Here is a 22,303-nt window from a genome sequence, read left to right on the forward strand (position 1 = left end):
AGTACCTTGGAGAGCAGAGGCAGAGGAGGACAGGCATAAACTGAAGGATAGAGCATCCACTTTCCAAGCTAGTTTGTGGGGAATCCTTGTGCAAAATTTGTCCAGTTGATGGTTTCTGGGGGAGGCAAACAGGTCTATATCTGAGCTCCCCCATTTGCTTGTCAACATGTTGAAAATCCTTGGTTCCAGTTTCCACTCGTGTGGGTCCATGAGGTTTCTGCTTAGTCCATCTGTCAGTGCATTTCGTTTTCCTGGCAAGAATTGAGCTTGTAGATTCACTTGGTAGCTCAAGGCTGTGTTCCACAATGCCATGGCTAGTCTGCAGAGGGGGTAAGTGTGTGTACTCCCCTGCTTGTTTATGTACCACATGACCATAGTGTTGTCTGTCTTTACCATTAGTTGTCCTGGAAGAATGTGGTCCTTGAAGGCTGTCAGAGCATTCTGTACCGCTAACATTTCCTTTTGAATTATGTGTAGGTGCATTTGACTTGGGTTCCATTTGCCCTAAATGCACTTCCCTGCCAGGTGAGCCCCCCCATGCATAGTCTGATGCATCTGTTGTGTAGATTTGGGTGGCAAGGGGTAGTGTGAATGGCAGTCCCTTGTTTTGGTGGCAGGCCTCTGCCCAACAAAGGAACTTTAGGCGAAGGCAAGGTATGATAGGAATCAGCTTCTAGATCCTGTGAATGTTGACATCATAGGCTTTTAAGATACCATTGCAGTTTCCTCATAGGCAGCCTTGCATATGGAATTAGAAGAATGCAGGAGGCCATGAACCCCAAGGCTTGCAGTATTTGCCTTGCAGATAACTGGGTTTTTGTGGCCACTTGTTTGAAGTAGGTTGTCAAATGAGTCCTTTTCTCTGGCGTGAGGAAAGCCATCTGGGAAGTTGTATTCAAGCTTGCTCCCAGGAATATAATTTGTTGACAGGGTACCAGGCGTGATTTATTTTCGTTTGTGGTGTACCCCAGACAAGTCAGTACCCTTTGAACAAAGGCCAGATGATTCAAAAGTATGTCCTGGCTTTCTACCTGAATTAGACAATCGTCCAAGTATGGATATATTTGAATATTTCTTTGCCTGCAGAATGCAATGACTGGAGCTAGGCACTCTGTGAATACCCTGGGCGCAGTAGATAAGCCAAAGGGCAGTGCAGAGAACTGAAGTGCAATGCAGCCTGCTTTGAAGCATAGGTATCTTCTGCAAGACTCCCTGATAGGGATGTGCAGATATGCTTCTTTTATGTCTGGTGTTGCCAACCATGCATCTTTGCCTAGCATAGGAAGCAGCTGGTGAAGGGTCAGCATGCTGAATTTTGGAATCACCAGAACGGTATTTAGGATAGGATGCCATGTATTGCCTTTTCTGGGTACTAGAAAAAGTCTTGAGTAGAAACCTTGCCCCTTTTCCTCTTCTGGTACCAACTGAATAGCCCCCATGCTTAAGAGAGATTGTACTTGAATTTGGGCCTCTGCCCACTGATTTGGGGGTAGATCTGTCCACTCGCTTGGTGTTGGTAACGTGTGGAAGTAAAATATGTATCCTTGGGACACTATATTTAAAACCCATTTGTCCTGGGTAATGAGTTCCCAGTTTTTGGCCTGCAGACCAATCTTTCCACCTAAAGGAGCATTCAAATTGGGTAGTGCTTGAAGTTTTAAAAGCAAGTCATTGAAACAGTTTTCCATAGGGGGAGTCTTACTACTCCCTGATTTGGATGAGGAAACCCCCACTGCTTAGACTTGTGTGTCCCCTGGGACTGAAACCTGGGATTTCTGCTGTGTCTGGGTTTGGCTTGAAAAGACCTGGAAGGGGCCGGAAAGGACCAATTCTTACAGAGCCAAGTGCCTACTAAATCTAGGAGGCTGAACTTGTAAGAAATCTTTAGCAGTTTGCATAGATTTAGCTTTATCTTCCATCTTTTTAAGAACTTCCTCAGCTTTGTTGCCAAACAGGCGGCCCTGATTTAAGGGAACATCCAACAATTTAGCTTTAACATGATCAGCCAAAGATTGCTCCTTAAGCCAAGCATGCCTTCTGAGCACAGACCCAGTGACAGCAGCCCTGCAAGAGGACTCTAATGAATCAAATCCACATTGCAAAGTATGTTTTCCAACCTGTTCAGCAGAATGCATTAAATCCTGTAATTCTTTAATTTCCGCAGTCAAGAATCAACATCATTTTCTATTTAAGCAAGCCAATAACATGTTGCTGATACTTTAACATATGAAACTGGCAGTTTAAAGCCCTAATGGCCAAGGTTGCAGAAGTGTAAACCTTCTTACCCCATCTATCCAGCGCCCTGGAGTCTCTATCAGAAGGGGTAGGATTTTTAGCAGTAGAGGCCTTAATGCCCTTGGGTCCCTATGAAATAGTCTCTGGATCTGGAATAGGATTTTTAAAAAGAAACTTGTGTGAATCAGAAACGCTGTAATATCGGTCAGGTTTTCTGGGAGCAAGCGGCAAAGAATCAGGGGCCAAACTAGATTCCGAAAAAGCATCAACAAAGTCTAGTACAGGAGGAATAGCTAAAGACCTATGCTGAGACAGGAGTAAGAAATACCTAAGCCTCTTTTTTGAATCAGAAAAATCCTCTGGAGGGGAAGCAGCGGGAATAGAGTCCTCTGCATCAGAATCCTCATATGTAGATAAGGGCAAATCCAGATCATCAGAAGAATCAGAAAAATCAGAATCCTTGTCATAAGATTCATAAACAACTTCAGTCCTAGGTCTCTTAGAAGGGGGAGGTTGGCTTCCCTTAATTAGAGTTATAAGATCTTCAGCCATTCTTATCATTTGTTTTTTAGGCATAGAGGCCTGAGCATGCGGCCTAGGCATCGTTTTTAAGGCATGGTTTGAGATTTAGGCCTAAATGAAGAAGGAGGCGTCGGTTTAATATGCAAGTCCGTAGGCCTGAATACACCCTCAGAAGCCGGTGCCTGCACAGCGGCTCCGGACCCATCCAAGGTAGAGACATTCACGGGTTCCATAGCTGAAGCATCTCACGGCATACCAGACTCTGAATGGGTCTCAGTAGAGGCCTGCGAATCAGAAGTAGCAGGTATCAGGGGCTGCGAAAGCGCCTAAGTACCGGCAAACTGGCGACTGGCTTAGGAGAAGCATCGTTGGGAGTTTTGGACCTCGGCGGCTGTCTCTGTCTTTATCCTTGCGTTTTTTCGAAATCCCAGTAGTCGGATGTCTAATGGAGTACATTTCTGGATAATTAAACCGAGAACCGAAATATTTAGAGGCAAAAATATACCAACGATGGATAGTGCGCTGATTAAATAAAGCACAAAACTGACAGCAGGTACGTCGTGGTCAGGGCCTAGGCAAGGAATACAGTACAAATGAAAATCTTTATGAGGTATGCATTTTCCACAAGTAATGCAATTATTAACTTTTACTGAAATCAGGAAGGAGCAAGAAAAAGTTTCCCCAATGGGGTACTTGACTTTAGTTGAAGACTTCGGTTCTGAAACTCGAAAACGAAAATTTCAGGAGTCGGCCCACCGGCTCTTGCGAACTGCTTCTGCTTCAAGCACCGCACGACAAGAAAGACTGGGGTAATGGCGTCGGCTGCATGTTTTATAAGACCTGACATCATGGAAGAAGGGACAGCAACCGACGCAGGACCCAAGACTTTGTTAATTAGGCCGACTGAGGGCTACTGCAACCAGATAACCCGAATGTAATGACTGCAACAGTGAAACACGAAGAACATCTTAAATTCTCATTTGGGGGGGGGAGGTTTAAAAAACTTTCTAGTGAAAGGTAAATTTATTATGCCTAATGTTAATGTATATAATTTGAGATTTAACTTTGGCACCTATGTATGTAACAGATGTAAGACTTGTAAACATATTGTGAATAGTTTTGGGAATATTGGTGGACGTACATTTGCAGTGAAAAGTTTTTTCAAATGTGATACCACTGGTATAATCTATGCCCTTAAATAACCATGTAACACATTTTACATTGGTCAGTCTCAGAGAGCGTTCAAAGTAAGACTTCTTGAGCATATAAGAGATACAGAAAATTTTAAAGAAACTAGTTCTGTGGCAGTTCATTTTCACCAAGCACATCAGGGTTCATCTGTGGATTTGAAAGACATCATTTTAGAAAAAGTGGATGGTAATAATTGTGAATTTACTGACACTTACTTTAAGGATAAACTTTTATATAAAGAAGCCATCTATATTTTTAAATTTGATAGTCTTATACCCAAGAGTATGAATTCTAAACTTAATTGGAGAGTTATCCTTTAGTTATGCTTGTGATTTTCTTTAATTGATTTTTTATTGAATAACTGATTGTGCTATTTATATGGAGTGTTTATTTGGGTGTGTTTTCTCCTGTGAAGGCATTCCAGCCGAGACGTCAGAGAGTGGAGAGTGTGAATAAAATACTTCTGGATTCTACTGGATTACTGGTCTTTTGGTAGTTTATTTTATTTTGTTTTAGTTGTGTATTACTCTAACAATTCTTAGTCTGACTTAAAAACTTCCACTGTGTCACGACATGCTCTACTGGACCAGGAAATTCCTGTGAATAGTTATGAAACACACAATATGAATGAGATTTTGTCTGAATATGTTTGTCAGATGGTGAAGGAGAGAGGAAATCTACAACTTAACATTTTCACCTTTTTACAATCACTGTTTTGGAAATGCAGACTGATGTTTACAATGGAATATAAATTGTCTCATAAAAGAAGACATCAGCACTGAAAGACAACCCTACCTTCACCTTGTCTTGAATGACTGGATGCCATACTATCCATGTGTGATCTCTGACACAGATAAGGAACCAGACAGCTCCCGTTTCCCTACTCCAGGAGGAATTATCCATGGATTCTAAGATGGGTTTAATGGTGAGTGAGCCGTATAAAGCCATCATCTTTACTTTTGTTTCAGTTATGTAATTGGAAAGTACAATTGTGTGTGTGCTATATGCACACACACACACACACACACACACACACACATATATATATATATATATATATATATATATATATATATATACACACACACACACAGTGGATTTAAAAAGTGTACACACCCCTGTTAAAATGCCAGTTTTTTGTGATATACAAATGAGACCACAATAATTAATTTCAAACCTCTTCCCACCTTTAATGTGACAATGTGACCTATAACCTGTACAATTCAATTGAAAAACAAATCTGTTAGGGGAAAAATATAAAAAATACAAAACGTACAATAAGGTGGTTTCATAAATATGCACACCCTTAAACTAATACTTTGTTGAAGCACCTTTTGAATTAATTACAGCATAAAGTCTTCTTGGGTACACACCGGCCATCAATTAAAGAGACTCTGATCAACCCCAAATAAAGTTCAGCTGTCCTAATAGGATTTTCCTGACATTTACTCAGTTGCCTGCTACAGCAAAAGCCATGGTTCGTAGAGAGCTTACAAAGCATCAAAGGGATGTCATTGTTGAAAGGTATGAGTCAGGAGAAAGGTACAAAAAAATTTCCACAGCACTGGATATGCCATGGAACATACTGAGAATACAAACAAAACACACCAACCACTAAATAACAAACAATAACCACGAAACTGGAACCACAACAAAGTGTTTTAATTTAGCGCTTTCATCTTGACAATGCAAAAGACTTCATCAGAAAAAAACATAATTTGAACAGTCACCTTATATACTATTAAAAAACACCTGATTGGACAACTACAAATTTTCATTCCATATTTAAAAATATAGTACAGTAAAACCGTACATAAAATTATCTATACTTGAAGTTAAAATTACATAACATATAAACAAATATAAAATGTTGCTTTTTACATATGATTTTGTGCAAAATGACATTATAAAAATTAAGGAATATACTCAAGAATTTTTTTTAAATGTACTGTATGTTACCACATAAACTGCAACGATTTAATATTCAGAACTGGCTTTTAGTTTTAACACACTCAATAGAACGCTGGTCATTCAGTCCAGAGGAGGGGTAACTGCATTTAATTTAAGATGCCATTGCAGTTCCCTGAACTCCAAAATTCATTAAATGACCCCCCCCCCCCGGTCCCAAATCTATGTGGTCAATCACCACGAATTTAAAAGCATGTTGTGGAAAAATAATCACATGTTTTGGCAGAACGTTATTCTTGTCCATCTTTCTAATACTATAAACATATTGGTAAATCCTAGTATGGAACGGTTTGAGAGTTTTTCCCACATAACATGCAAGACATTGTTGGCAAGATGCTAAATAAACCACACCCTGTGATTTGCCACTATATTTCATTTTACGTTTTATGGACCCATAATTGTGGACATTAAGTAAGTTACATTCTAAAATGTGTTGGCATTGAGTAAAGGACCCACACTTAACCAACTCACCCTCTGAATTAGTTGTCCCTTCTCTTTCCACCATATTTCGTATACATACATCCTTCTGGTACACTATTTGTGGTTTCTCTCCCACAACTTTGATATGCTGGGGGTCCACCGAGAAAATTACCCAGTTTTTCTCAATTATATTTAGAAAACACAATTTCCCTAGCACTTTACCAGCAGTTATTTTATTAAAAACGATCTGGTACCTCGGCAATTCGCCTTCATGGATCACAATACATTAAAAGTTTAAACAAGTATATATACACTCCAAATCACACAACTGTCATTTATCAACCAATTAATGATATATTAAACATTTAAAGTGACAACATTTATATAATTTAATAAATGAATGTCAATATGAAATATCATAGATACATACATTAATTAATCATACCAATAAACACAAAAATAAATATAGGATGTTTAATAATAAATGTTAAATACCCAATTCCTGATTCAGACCAAAGGGCTTTAAAGTCTTAAACTTTAAAATCATTCTAGTTTCTAATTCAAGCAGCTTAGCCACATAATCACCCCCTCTAGACAAGAAAGGTTTACCAAGTACACAAAATTTTAGACTACTACGAGAGTCACCATGTATATCATGAAAATGTTTAGCAACAGGACTAGCTTCATTATAATTTCTAATGTCTTTTAAATGTTCTAATACACAAATCCTAACCATATGCTTAGTCTGACCAATGTACCAAACATCAGTACATAAACAGCCCAAAATATAGACGACCCCTGTTGATTTGCAGTTAAAATGAAACCTAGGAACAAATGTTCTGCCATTGATAATGTTTAAATTCTTGACCCTATCACAAATACTACAATGACCACATGGAAAAGTGCCAGAAGGCAAAAAGTTGTTCCCCTCAACAAAAATATAATTTAACAATTATTTTATATTTTCCCCCTCTGAAAGGAAAATGTGATGTGTTCAGGAAACAAATGACCTATCATTTCATCTTCACAAACAATATGCCAATGTTTTCTCACTATCTGAATTAACTCATTAGAAAATGGAGAAAACCTTGTAACAAAGTTTCTTGTCATCATCTACATCCTTTATTTGATACATCCTGCCCCCGGGCTTATTATTACTTAGCAAAGTATGTGATCTATCCATAACATTCCCAAGTATTTTGCTTTTACATCCCAATAAATGAGTCTCATCATAACCTCTTTCTTTCAACCTGAACAAAACCTTATCCAATTCATTAATTCTTTCATTTTTATCACTAGTATGGTCATAAATCCTTTTAAATTCACCATATGGTAAAGAATTCAACAAATGTCCTGGATGCATACTATTGGCATGCAGGAACATATTAACCGAAGTTGGTTTCCTAAAGGGTCTGTAACCAACAACTTCACCACTTCTATATGAGGTTACATCCAAAAAGTTAATCTGTTTCCTACTCCGCTCATAAGAAAAAGTGAGACCATGCTCATTATTGAGAATTTCAAAGAAATCAAAAAAATCATTTACATCACCCTTGCAAATAAACATGTCGTCTATAAAACGCTTATATAGTAAAACATTGTTCCTAAAAATACAGTGGGATAAACAAATTTATTTTCAAAAAAATCCCATGTATATAATGGCATATATTGTAGAAATCACTGTTAAAGGTTAAAACTAGTGCTCTACTGAAGTGATTCATAGATTCCTTATTCATACCTTGGGATGGGTTATTCAACCATATACCCATCAGTGGGATGAAAACTCCCCCAAGTCTTTTTTTGTACCACTTCATTGAAAATATCCCTTAAAAAGTTCTCCAGGTACCCTCTTTTTATGAGCATTTCCTTCAAAACATCACACTGCGTCAGAAATTAATCCATTTCTGAAACCATCCTTGCCATCCGGACACATTGTCCTTTTTCCAAGGATTTTTTCTGATGGATAAGGTGATAACTAGAGTAATATAACAAGGTGTTATGTGGGCTTCCTGTAAATATTAGAGGAAATTTCACCTCTTACTCTGTTTTTAGATAACTTAATATCCAAATAACTGATTTCCTCTTCCGATACATTCATGGTGAATTTCAAAAATGTAGTAGTCGAATGTAAGTATTGAAAAATTAATTTAATCCGTCTCTCATATCTGTCCAAAATATAATGATACTGTCCAAAAAACGTGCAAAATATGTCCATGAATCTGAGAAATTACTGTTTAGAACATAATTCAACTCCCAATAGGCCAAAATTATGTTGGCAAAGGAGGGGGCACACGCTGCCCCCATAGCCACTCCAGTTTTCTGCTTAGATAGTTGTTTTTCAAATGTTATGAAGTTATTCTCCGAAACTATCTCCATCAAGGTAGCCAAAGTAGAAATTTTTTCATGTGTAAAGTCAGTGTATTTACTCAAAAAAAACATGATGAAAACAAGAGATGCCCTAGCAATCTGACAGATTTGTAGCGTTTTTGGAAGGAAGAGTGGGCAAATATTGACAAGTCAAGATGTGCCATGCTGACAGACTCCTACCCAAGAAGACTGAATGCTGTCATTAAATCAAAAGGTATTAGTTTAAGGGTGTGCACACTTATGCAACCAGCTTATTGTACATTTTTTACTTTTGATATTTTTTCCCCTAACAGATTTGTTTGTTTTTCAACTGAATTGTACAGGTTTATAGGTCACACTAAACGTGGAAAAGTTTGGAAATGATTTATTGTGGTCTCATTTTTTCATATCACAAAAACCTGGCATTTTAACAGGAGTGTGTACACTTTTTATATCCACTGTGTGTATGGTGTATGTATGTATATATATATATATATATATATATATATATATATATATATATATATACACACACACACACACACACACACACACACACACAGTGTACATATGCATTTATATACAAATACACACACACCACTGCAGACCTGAAAGTGCATGTGTTGAGGGTTTTAATGCTTCTTTCGACCACACTATTTTACAACAAATGCTGGTTCAGTCTTGTGCAATGCTACCAATATTATGAATTCAATTAAGCTAAACATCTTTTAAGCAGCCACTAACAACAATATCTAAAAGCACAAGTTTACATCACTTGGATCCAAAGCTTACTTAAACAAAGCCTGGGTAAAGACAGGTAGTGATATAATTCATAAAAACAGTTGTCTTGTTCCGTAGAATAAAAAGCAAACTACTCTCTGCAGTGATATATTTCTTCATCCTGGCAACACTGTTTTCCCTCTCAAACCTACACCTGGTAGCACATTTCTGAACCAACATACTGGTATACATGCAAGATAGATAAATATCTGTGATGGCACCTTTAAAACAGATATGCAATTTAATATTTTTTTTTTAAACCTAAGATTTAGTTTTAAAGCCTTTACTAGTTCTAGAAGAGTCAACAAGACATGACAGACAATATCTTGGAAGTTTAGCCATGTATTAAATAAATATATATATATATATATATATATATATATATATATATATATATATGGGTCTACTGTATAACTTTGAAAATACACTTCTTCGAAATTATACAGCAGACCCTGTGTTCTGCGAAAGTGCACTTCAGCTGCGAACGTATTGCACCACAGTGGAAAACGTTCTGTGTCTTCCACTGTGGTGCAATAGTCACGGACCTTAAGGTTAGGACACGGGTCATGGTAAGGGGATAGCCCTACTAGCTATCCCCTTACCATGACCCGTGCCCTAACTCTAAGGTCCGTGACTACTGCACTAAACTGCAGTACGTAGCCCGTTCGCTGAAGCAGGTTTCGCAAAAGTGCACTTTCGAGTAAGTGCACTTTCGCGTAACCCAGGGTCTACTGTGCAATTTCGAAGAAGTGTACTTTCAAAGTTATACAGAAGACCCATATGTGTGTGTGTGTGTGTGTATATAGATATATATATATATATATATATATATATATATATATATATATATATATATATATATATATATATATATATATATATATATACATATACATACATACATACATATACATACATATGCGCGTGTGTGTATGTTTGCGTGGATTTTAATTTTAGACTAGGAATCAGCTGGTGCTAGAAAATATCCTAAAATTGCCTCAGCTAAATCTCTTATTTTGACAGAAACATGTTTCTGTTAAAGTCCCATATTTGTGTATCAACTGTGTAGAACTATAACCTGTATGATAAACCACCATCTTACAGATATTACAGCTGGAGTTGAAACAGTTCTCTTTTCTCTATTTCCAAACTGTGGGGCATTCCTTGTTTATATTTAAATGTTTAACATTACCAGTAGTCATGTGTTTACAGGTTCTGTAATGTAATTTAACTCAATTAAAATGGGTTTTGAAAACAACTTACCTTCAACTTAATCTTCATAGAAAAAAGTAAAATTTAATGCTTCTGCCTTAAGTAATAAAAATCTACAAGTTGTTTTTAGTAGCATCTTACCAATATCATATTGCAGGGAAAGCTCTAGATAAGGCCACAGCATATTAAGTGCAAAAGAAGCGTAGTAGTGCACATCATAAGTATTATACATCCGGTACTCCTGGCCTGCAAAAAGGAAGAGAAATGAAGTCACAACACGAAAGCTATAAATGGCAAAAAAAGTCTTGATTTTTGCTCCCTAGTTGCAGTGCAGAGTGCATTCAAGTTTAATGGTACATGCAAGGGGAAAAAAAGTTTTTTTTTTTTTTTTTTTTTTTTAAATAATCATTAAACTTCAAATGGACTTCTCTCATAGCCAAAGCCAAAAAATATTTTTTCCAATTGAAATTAACTGTAAGTTAATGGCACTTGTTTTTTGCATGATTTTTAAAGACTGTAAAATTACTGTTCTTAAAATGTTTTGTAATACTTTTGAGCTTTTCTCCGCAGGGCTCAACTGAAAATTGGCTGCTACCCAGTTGAACTCTCCCAGTAATCAAATGTCAATAAATAAACAATCTTCAACATTATGATACATGTCACTCCAATGAAGTTCTAGGGTTCACACAAGTTTTATAATTTACTATAAAATTTGATTCCATTCTCAATAGTTTTTTTCTGAAAATTAACATTTAACCCCCACCCCCAACAGGTTTGGCCAAAACACTAAATACAAGATCTGCACATCCACCATCATGATACTGATGAAAATGATTAGCTATTGGACTATCCAACCTTCCATTCCTAATATCTCCCAAGTGTTCCATAACCCTCAATTTTACCTTTCGTTTTGTCTGTCTTATGTACCATTTTTTAGTCTCACAATTACAACCTATTATATAAATTACCCCAAAGGAATTACAATTAAAGTAATCAATGGCATTATATTTAATGCCATTTATTTTACTACCATCCAAATTCACAATTTTTTTACAAACTTTACACCGTCCACAGGCAAAGGCACCTGCATTATTAGCTCTGTCCCTCCCGCCTTTATGTCTGACCAACTCTTTAAGACTACTGCACCTGCTATAGGAAAAAATAATATTGTTAGGAACTATAGTTTTTAAAAAATCATCACCGATAATAATGGGCCACATATTTAACACCGTTTTTTTTAGAATGGGCGAAAAAAGGGAAAACCTATTTACAAAAAATATTTTGTCTCCATCATCTAGATTATTACCATTATTAAAAGTTGTTCCCCAAAATTCCTTTTTCACTAACTGTTTCCCCACTTTTTTTACCACTACAACTTGTTCTCAAACATTGATAATCCATAGAATCCAAACTTAATTCTCTTTCCACTTTCTTTCTGTGTGACATAATATTATTCCCATTGATATCCTCTATTCTTTAATTTTTCACAAATTACATCAAATTCCCTCTTAATATTCCTAACCTCTGAAGTATTTCCAGCAATTCTTTTAAATTCTCCTAAAGGTAAAGAGTTGATCAAATGAATACTATGCATACTCGTAGCATGTAAAAAATTGTTTACTGCTGTTGCTTTGTGAAAGGGTTTATGCTGTATTTTCCCATCACAACCAACATAAAACTTTATATCCAAAAACTGGATGGCCCTTACCTCCACATTATAAGTAAAGTCCAAACCACAAGAATTTAATTTCAAATTGGATATAAAATCATTAAACTCCAAAGGATCACCCTTGCACAAAAACAGCAAATCATCAATAAATCTTTTATAAACAATCACATTTTTTCGAAAAAAAGTTTTAGTATACAAAAATAAATTTTCAAAGTACCCTATGAAAATTATGGCATAGGAGGGAGCAAAGCTAGCGCCCATTGCCGTACCTTCCTTTTGCAAAAAATATTTTTTATCAAATTCAAAAAAATTGTGAGTAAGAGAAAATTCCAAAAGGGAAATAATAAATGAAGTTCTAGGTCCATCACCCAGAAGTTGGTGCACTGCATTCAAACCCACTTGTTAGAAATAGAGGTTTATAAAGATTTTACATCAACACTTGCCCAATAAAAATTATCTTGCCATATTTTTCCTTTAAAACTATCACAGACCTCCTTGGTATTTTTGACATGTCAGGGAATTCTTCTAATATATTCCTTCAGAACTGAGTCTAAGAAGATACCCACATTTTGTAGGAAAGCCCCTTTTCCACTAACAATTGGACGTCCTGGGGGATTATTTAAATCCTTATGTATTTTAGGTAAAATAAAAAACTTTGCATCATTCGGATTTTTAATATATAACTTTTTCACATCCCCTGAAGAAAAGAAACCCAGTCTCTCACCTCTATCCAATAAATCATGTAAAGCATTATTAAATTCCACTTTAGGATTGTTTGAAAGACAGGTATAGACATTATTGTCCACCAAAGGTATAGAGTTATATTTTTCTTTATTAAATATAACCCAATTACCTCCCTTGTCTGACTCTACAAAAACATAAGAGTCACTGAGCTTTCTTATTTGGCAGAGCGCCTGCCACTCTCCCTTCGTCAAATTGAATCGCATTGCTTTCCTTTTAAACAAACCATATTCTTTAACAATTTGTTTGTTCACAACTCTTTCAAAAGTATTAATACTTTGATTAATTTTAGAAGGCATAAAGTCACTAGTATGTGGGACCTGTGGAATATTAAATTTGCCATAACCAGTATTGTATTCAAAATTTACACAATGGAAATCATCTGCATTTTGATAAATATCAACTATTTCATTCTCATGCAAGGAAATATCCATTAGAGAACTATCTAAAATAGAATCATTATCAAATGATTTATCCAAATATGCTTTGTTGTTACAAAAAAATACTTTAAGTGTAATTTTCTACAAAATTCCCTAATTTCATTCAGAATCTCCGCTAAACTGGGAATATGCATAGGTACAAACTTGGTCCCTTTGCATAAAACACTTTGCATATCCTTATTATTAGTACAATCAGACAAATTAATAATATTCAAACTGGAATTGGAACAAGCATTGTCATCAGGCACACAAGCATCAGATAGAACATATTCATCAGCAAAAAAGTTATTGTCAAGTCTTTCTTTACCGGCAGTGGACGTATTCAGTTCATAATTATTTTTTCTCGCCCCTGGATTGAAACGTCGATTACGACCCCTTCTCTGGTTCACTCTGTCATTCGTTGATACACCTGTTTCCAATACCCCATCAGAACCAGAAGTTTCCTCCATATTTAATTCCTCAAACAAAACGCTTTTCCTTCCCACTGAGCTTGTCTCCACAGAGGAAACAGAAGTGTCCCTAAAATCGTGGGATCTGCTTCTTTTGCTTTTCAAAGCAGCTTTACCCCACCTACTTTTAAAGTTGTATCGCCAGGAAAAGATTTTGCCTGTGCTATAATCATTACTGTCCCGCATATACTTCTTCTTCTTTCGCTGAATGACTTGTTGCTCGATTTTAGACACACGACCTTTGATGTTCACAATATTAAGCTCAAATTCCGACTCCGAATAGCCAGAAAATAACTTTTCCTGCATATTAACAATTTCATCACGTACTTTTTTTTAAAACTCTCTCATTGCGCTTAATCAATACTTTTAACCAACCCAGGGTACATTTGAGTGAAATGTCTTTCCATTCATCGAACAAATCAGAGTCTTCCTCAGAGAACTCATAAGCAGGCAAGCGGTCAACCCTTAGACCCCTTGGAGTAATACTTGTACTCACATATTTCTCCAACAGTCTGATGTCATAAAAGGTTGTAGCTTCTTTGATCAATAGCTTTTCCAGCTCTTCAAAACATAAGGATGCTTCATTCGAATTATACAGCCATGGATCAGTGGAGGCAAACCTCAATTCCCTGTCCCTCCAAACGGAAGAAAAATCCATACTGGCAGGAGTTTTTCTCATAGTCCCTGGTGTAGTCGCTGCTTTGTTACTAGTCATATTCACAAAAAACACATTCAAATAAGCAAATAAACAAAAACGAAACACTGAAACGAAAATTGCAGCCAACTGGATAAATCTTTACTTCTTAACAGATTCTGGTACCTCGGCCTTCGCCTTCAATGGAATAAATTATTCTGTACAAAGCCAGTATTTAAATACACCAGTTAATTACATAATCCAATTAAACAATTAATTCAATTCATTGATTAAATAATTTTAGTTAAAGAACTTCACAAACCAATATTACAATTTAATATAAACATGAATAATATATTTTCGTTTCGGTGTTTCTTTTCTGTTTTCATCCAGTTCAACCTTTGGGTATATCAGATCTGAATGGATCCAACCTTGGCAACTGTTTGGGAAGCTGCGGATCAACAACTTTGTCTGTTCCCCCAGTTTACCTTAGATCGAGTTTGCCTGTTCACAACCAGAAAAATTAATAATCAACATATGTAGACTAGCCAACAGAGAAGACTAAATGAGGATGGACAGAAGAGACGGCAACTAAAGATGGCTGAAAGACAAGGTCCCTGAAGAAGTTCCAAAGGAGCACCATGTAACAATTAAGGAAAGGGGAAGGTGGTGGGAATGTTGAACCAGATGAAAACAAAACAATACAGATCTAGCTTTATGGCAAGTGGATAACTTTCATAACCAGTGCTGCCTGTTTTCATCCAATTCAACCTTTGGACAGATTCTCAAGCTACTTAAAACACCTGGGTATCAAGGAAGGATATTCCTGAGGATGGTGGAGCCAAAAAAGTTACCGGACCTGGACTGTATATCAAGTTTGTAATGAGACAAAAAGATGTTAAGAGTAGATAAAGCAGCTGCAGCACAAATCTCATAAATAGGGACTTGTTGAATGTGCTTCTGTTTTTGTGTGTGTAAAGACAGACCCATCTTGTCATAATCAAACATTATACAATTGGAAAGCCATCCAGATAGGGTGACTTTTGATATACTTTGTTCCATTTTGCTTTACAGAAAGCAACAAACAGCTGATCAGATTTCTTAATATCTCTATAAGTAAATAAAATCAAAGTTGTCGAACATCTAGTAAGTGTAAGGTATACTCTCCTCTATCAGAAAATTTTGCAAAGAGCACTGATAGTCTGGTTAAGGTTAATTTTGGACCCCACATTTGGAAGAAAGTTGGGATTCATTCTCAACAATACCCTATCCTATATGGAAGGCCATATAGATAGGCTTGTAGGACAATACTTGTAGTACTGAGATCGTTCTTGCAGATGCAACTGCCACCAGAAAAAAAATTGTTTTTCAAGAAAGATTTTTTAAGTCCACTGTGGCTACTGGTTCAAAGTGGGCTTTAGTTAAAGCCTGGAGCATAATGGCAATGTCTCATGAAGGAATAGGATCTCTTATCAGAGGCATCAAGAGGAAAGTTTCTATCAGAAAGGGGTCTTGAAATTTTTATAGAAGCAATGGGAGTTTGGTTGTAGTCAATATGTATATTGGAAATGGTTGCTAGCTGAACCTTGACTGTTCCGCAAGGGGGAATTAGGCCAAAGTAGCTTCTGCACTTGTGGTTTATGGCAGAGGGGAACAGCAATGTTGACCCCATTGGTGAAAGATCTTCATTGCTACGTTAGGATTGAGAGATCACTCATGAGGCAGAAGAATACACCGGCTCAGCTTGTCTGCAATCACGTTGGAGTTCCACTGGATATGTGCTGCTAACAGAAACCAGTTAGAACTGATTGCCCACTGCCAAACTCTTAGGGCTTCCTGTCATAGAGGGTAGGATCTGGTGCCCCCCTGTTTGTTGAAATACCAGACTACAGACATATTGTCTGATTGCATACCAATTGTCCCTGAAGGAAGGGCAGACTGAAATGCTTGCAGCTCTAAAAGCACTGATGTGTAAATTGGCCTCTTGTGGGGACAAAGTGCCTTGGACTGTCTTCCCCAGAAGATACCCCTCCCCATCCTATCTAGGAAGCATCTGTGGTCACTAGGACCTTGGGTTGAAAGGGAGAAAAAGGATGACTCCATAAATTTTCTTCTGGCTTCATCCACCAAGATAAATCCTTTTTGTAGCGATTTGTTATCAAGACTAGATGGGACATAAGGTGTGCTAAAAACTGATACCTTGTTAGGGGAAAGAAGAATTGTATACACTTATCCTAAATATAGAGGTTCGAGTGTCTTCACTGTTGCAGTCATCACCCTGCTGGGGTAAGCCCTCGGCCAGCCTGAATACGAGAGACTTAGTATTTCTGCATTGGCTGCTGTCACTTGAAGACTGATGTCAGGTCGTCAGGAGTATGAAGGAAGGCAGCCGATGCCATTACATCAGTTTTCGTTTCCCTAACCGGTCACGAGCCCCCAAAGTAGGAGGCCAGGCTCTGGTGGCAGGACCCCACCAGTGGAAAAAATTACTAATATGTCCCTTCTAATTAAAGGAGAACAACAAGGATGAAAGGTAACAAAAAGAAAAAGGGGGAGGAGGGGGAAACCAGGACTGCAACAGTGAAGACACTCTAACATCTACGTTTATGGTAAGTGTACACAACTGTACTATGTTCTTCGTGTTTCACTGTTGCAGTCGTCAGATTTGGGTAGATTCCCAAAGCTGAGGAAATGAGTAGAGGCAGTCAAGGAAGCTAGGGTCTGGCTAGCATGCCCTGCAAAACTGCAGAGGCAAAATCTCCCCTATGTTTAGAAAAGAGAGGCAGGTGGTAATGTATGGTAAAGGTGTGAACTGATGTCCACGTGGCAGACTCCAGGATGTCCCTTGTTGGGACCCCTCTGAGAAATGCTGCAGAGGTGGAGGCTGCTCTGGTGGAGTGGGTATAACCCCATTGAGGGGAGGCTTGCCATGCTGCTTGTAGCAAAAATGGATGCAGTGTGCTATCCATTTGGAAATGGTTTGCTTGGAGATGACTTTGCCCTCTGCCCCTGAAGCAAAGCTAACCAGCAGTTGATCAGATTTTCTGAAGAGTTTAGTCCTGTCCAGATGGCATCTGAGCTGTCTGTGCACATCTAGAGAGTGCAAAATCCTTTCCCCCTTGTTTTGAGGGTTAGGAAAGCAGGTGGGCAAATGGATGGATTGGTTGAGAGCCACACTGGATACCACCTTGGGCATGAAGGATGGATTAGTTCTGATGGATATCCTGTCTGCATGGAAGATGATGAAGCATTCCACTACCATGAGTGCTTGCAGCTCAGAGATTATTCTGGCTGAAATGATGGCCAGGAGGAAGGCCGTCTTCCAGGAGAGAAATTTTACTTCTGCAGAAAAAGCTGGTTCGAATGGAGGCAGGGTGAGCTTTTCCAAGACAAAGTTAAGGTCCCAAGCCAGTGTTGGTGCCCTTCTGGTGGTGGTGGGGGGGCTCAAGATGTTAGCTCCTCTGAGGAACTATTTGATCATAAGGTGTGAAAAAAGAGGCTGCTCAGTGGGAAAATGAGCAGAAATAGGAGAGACGTGAATTTTTATACAGGAGAAAGAGAGACCACTGTGTAGTAGGTCAGCTAAGTAGTCCAGGATGAGAGGGGATGGAGGGCTGTGCTGTATTGGCTCCCTTAGTCTGTATCCAAGAGCAGAACCTTTTCCATTTATCTGCATAAGACTTTCTGGTGCTAGGGTGTCTGGCCTCTCGGATAACATCCAAACCTGTTTACTGAGGAGGGCAGATTGGTCAGGGGTCAGGTTATAAGCCAAGCTGCCAAATCGAGTGTCTGCAATTGGGGGTGTATGAATTCCCCTGCCCTCTATGTTAGGAGGTTGGGAACCTGAGGAAGATTCCATGGGGGCAGAGGGGACAGGCTGCGTAGCAAGGGGTAACAGTGCTGTCTTGGACAGTCTGGAGCTATGAGAATGGTTCTTGGTTTTTCCTTCTTTATTTTGATCAGTACCTTGGGAATGAGGGGTAGGGGAGGAAAAGCATAGACCGAGAAGTTTACCCAGGGGAAGGACAGGGTATCTACCTTCCATGCAATGCAGTAATGCTCCCTGGTGCAGAATTTGATGAGCTGATGGTTGGTGTGGGAGGCAAACAGGTCAACCTCCGGGGTTCCCCATTTCTGAGTTATTAGTAAGAAGGTGTTTCTGTTGAGCTGCCACTCATGGGGGTCCAACAGTTTTCTGCTTAATTGGTCTTGCAGGGAGTTGAGAGAGCCTGGCAGGTATTGTGCTAACAAGTGTAGATGCATGGAAGAGGTTGTGAACCAAAGGGTCATGGCCAGCCTGCACAGCGGGTAGGAGTGAGTCCCTCCCTGCCTGCTGATGTACCACATCACTGTGGTGGTGTCTGTTTTGATCAGGAGAACCCCTGGAGAGAGAAGGGGTTTGAAAGCTATCAAGGCATGCTGCATAGCCATCATATCTCTTTTAGACTAATGTGCAGGGGGAGTTGCTGGGGGTTCCATTTGCCCTGTATGCATCTGTCGTCCAGCTGTGCACCCCAAGCATAGTCTGATGCTTCTGTGGTGAGGGTCTGGGCAGCGAGGCATCGGGAGAAGGGTAGTCCCTTGTTGTGGGAGCAGGCTGTTGCCCACCAAAGATATTCCTCCCTCAGGCAAGGAATAATAGGTAGAATAGTTTCCAGATCTTGATAGTGTTGACACCAAAGGCTCTTTAGGTACCAATGAAGTTTCCTCATATGCAGTCTGGCATATGGAATAAGGAGTATGTTGAAATACCAGACTACAGACATATTGTCTGATTGCATACCAATTGTCCCTGAAGGAAGGGCAGACTGAAATGCTTGCAGCTCTAAAAGCACTGATGTGTAAATTGGCCTCTTGTGGGGACAAAGTGCCTTGGACTGTCTTCCCCAGAACATGCCCCTCCCCATCCTATCTAGGAAGCATCTGTGGTCACTAGGACCTTGGGTTGAAAGGAGAAAAAGGATGACTCCATAAATTTTCTTCTGGCTTCATCCACCAAGATAAATCCTTTTTGTAGCGATTTGTTATCAAGACCAGATGGGACATAAGGTGTGCTAAAAACTGATACCTTGTTAGGGGAAAGAAGAATTGTATACACTTACCCTAAATATAGAGGTTCGAGTGTCTTCACTGTTGCAGTCATCACCCTGCTGGGGTAAGCCCTCGGCCAGCCTGAATACGAGAGACTTAGTATTTCTGCATTGGCTGCTGTCACTTGAAGACTGATGTCAGGTCGTCAGGAGTATGAAGGAAGGCAGCCGATGCCATTACATCAGTTTTCGTTTCCCTAACCGGTCACGAGCCCCCAAAGTAGGAGGCCAGGCTCTGGTGGCAGGACCCCACCAGTGGAAAAAATTACTAATATGTCCCTTCTAATTAAAGGAGAACAACAAGGTTGAAAGGTAACAAAAAGAAAAAGGGGGAGGAGGGGGAAACCAGGACTGCAACAGTGAAGACACTCTAACATCTACGTTTATGGTAAGTGTACACAACTGTACTATGTTCTTCGTGTTTCACTGTTGCAGTCGTCAGATTTGGGTAGATTCCCAAAGCTGAGGAAATGAGTAGAGGCAGTCAAGGAAGCTAGGGTCTGGCTAGCATGCCCTGCAAAACTGCAGAGGCAAAATCTCCCCTATGTTTAGAAAAGAGAGGCAGGTGGTAATGTATGGTAAAGGTGTGAACTGATGTCCACGTGGCAGCCTCCAGGATGTCCCTTGTTGGGACCCCTCTGAGAAATGCTGCAGAGGTGGAGGCTGCTCTGGTGGAGTGGGTAAAACCCCATTGAGGGGAGGCTTGCCATGCTGCTTGTAGCAAAAATGGATGCAGTGTGTTATCCATTTGGAAATGGTTTGCTTAGAGATGACTTTGCCCTCTGCCCCTGAAGCAAAGCTAACCAGCAGTTGATCAGATTTTCTGAAGAGTTTAGTCCTGTCCAGATGGCATCTGAGCTGTCTGTGCACATCTAGAGAGTGCAAAATCCTTTCCCCCTTGTTTTGAAGGTTAGGAAAGCAGGTGGGCAAATGGATGGATTTGGTTGAGAGCCACACTGGATACCACCTTGGGCATGAAGGATGGATTAGTTCTGATGGATATCCTGTCTGCATGGAAGATGATGAAGCATTCCACTACCATGAGTGCTTGCAGCTCAGAGACTATTCTGGCTGAAATGATGGCCAGGAGGAAGGCTGTCTTCCAGGAGAGAAATTTTACTTCTGCAGAAAAAGCTGGTTCGAATGGAGGCAGGGTGAGCTTTTCCAAGACAAAGTTAAGGTCCCAAGTCAGTGTTGGTGCCCTTCTGGTGGTGGTGGTGGGGGGGTTCAAGTTGTTAGCTCCTCTGAGGAACTGTTTGATCATAAGGTGTGAAAAAAGAGGCTGCTCAGTGGGAAAATGAGCAGAAATAGGAGAGGCGTGAATTTTTATACAGGAGAAAGAGAGACCACTGTGTAGTAGGTCAGCTAAGTAGTCCAGGATGAGAGGGGATGGAGGGCTGTGCTGTATTGGCTCCCTTAGTCTGGATCCAAGAGCAGAACCTTTTCCATTTATCTGCATAAGACTTTCTGGTGCTAGGGTGTCTGGCCTCTCGGATAACATCCAAACCTGTTTACTGAGGACGGCAGATTGGTCAGGGGTCAGGTTATAAGCCAAGCTGCCAAATCGAGTGTCTGCAATTGGGGGTGTATGAATTCCCCTGCCCTCTATGTTAGGAGGTTGGGAACCTGAGGAAGATTCCATGGGGGCAGAGGGGACAGGCTGCGTAGCAAGGGGTACCAGTGCTGTCTTGGACAGTCTGGAGTTATGAGAATGGTTCTTGGTTTTTCCTTCTTTATTTTGATCAGTACCTTGGGAATGAGGGGTAGGGGAGGAAAAGCATAGACCGAGAAGTTTACCCAGGGGAAGGACAGGGTATCTACCTTCCATGCAATGCAGTAATGCTCCCTGGTGCAGAATTTGATGAGCTGATGGTTGGTGTGGGAGGCAAACAGGTCAACCTCCGGGGTTCCCCATTTCTGAGTTATTAGTAAGAAGGTGTTTCTGTTGAGCTGCCACTCGTGGGGGTCCAACAGTTTTCTGCTTAATTGGTCTTGCAGGGAGTTGAGAGCACCTGGCAGGTATTGTGCTAACAAGTGTAGATGCATGGAAGAGGTTGTGAACCAAAGGGTCATGGCCAGCCTGCACAGCGGGTAGGAGTGAGTCCCTCCCTGCCTGCTGATGTACCACATCACTGTGGTGGTGTCTGTTTTGATCAGGAGAACCCCTGGAGAGAGAAGGGGTTTGAAAGCTATCAAGGCATGCTGCATAGCCATCATATCTCTTTTAGACTGATGTGCAGGGGGAGTTGCTGGGGGTTCCATTGGCCCTGTATGCATCTGTCGTCCAGCTGTGCACCCCAAGCATAGTCTGATGCTTCTGTGGTGTGGGTCTGGGCAGCGAGGTATGGGGAGAAGGGTAGTCCCTTGTTGTGGGAGCAGGCTGTTGCCCACCAAAGATATTCCTCCCTCAGGCAAGGAATAATAGGTAGAATAGTTTCCAGACCTTGAGAGTGTTGACAAAAAAGGCTCTAAGTACCAATGAAGTTTCCTCATATGCAGTCTGGCATATGGAATAAGGAGTATGCAAGATGCCATGAACCCCAGGGCTTGCAGGAGTTCCCTTGCAGAAAGCTGGGGCCTGGTGGCAAGTTGAGAGAAGTAAGCTG

At 39.7% G+C, this 22,303-nt stretch overlaps 1 protein-coding gene across 2 annotated transcripts in view; it reads right to left on the minus strand.

Moving 5' to 3' along the window:
* The window catches only part of GBA2 (glucosylceramidase beta 2), a 2,751,058-nt gene that overhangs the window by 938,850 nt on the left and 1,789,905 nt on the right, over nucleotides 1–22,303 (minus strand). For both annotated transcript variants that reach the window (XM_044078535.1, XM_044078526.1), the window contains exon 10: nucleotides 10,816–10,920. In XM_044078535.1, the coding sequence (XP_043934470.1) occupies nucleotides 10,816–10,920 (105 nt within the window). The remainder of the gene's footprint in view (nucleotides 1–10,815; nucleotides 10,921–22,303) is intronic.

This window comes from Protopterus annectens, chromosome 1.part1, assembly GCF_019279795.1.
Source record: "Protopterus annectens isolate FY-2018-M chromosome 1.part1, PAN1.0, whole genome shotgun sequence".
NCBI classification, from domain to species: Eukaryota; Metazoa; Chordata; order Ceratodontiformes; family Protopteridae; genus Protopterus; species Protopterus annectens.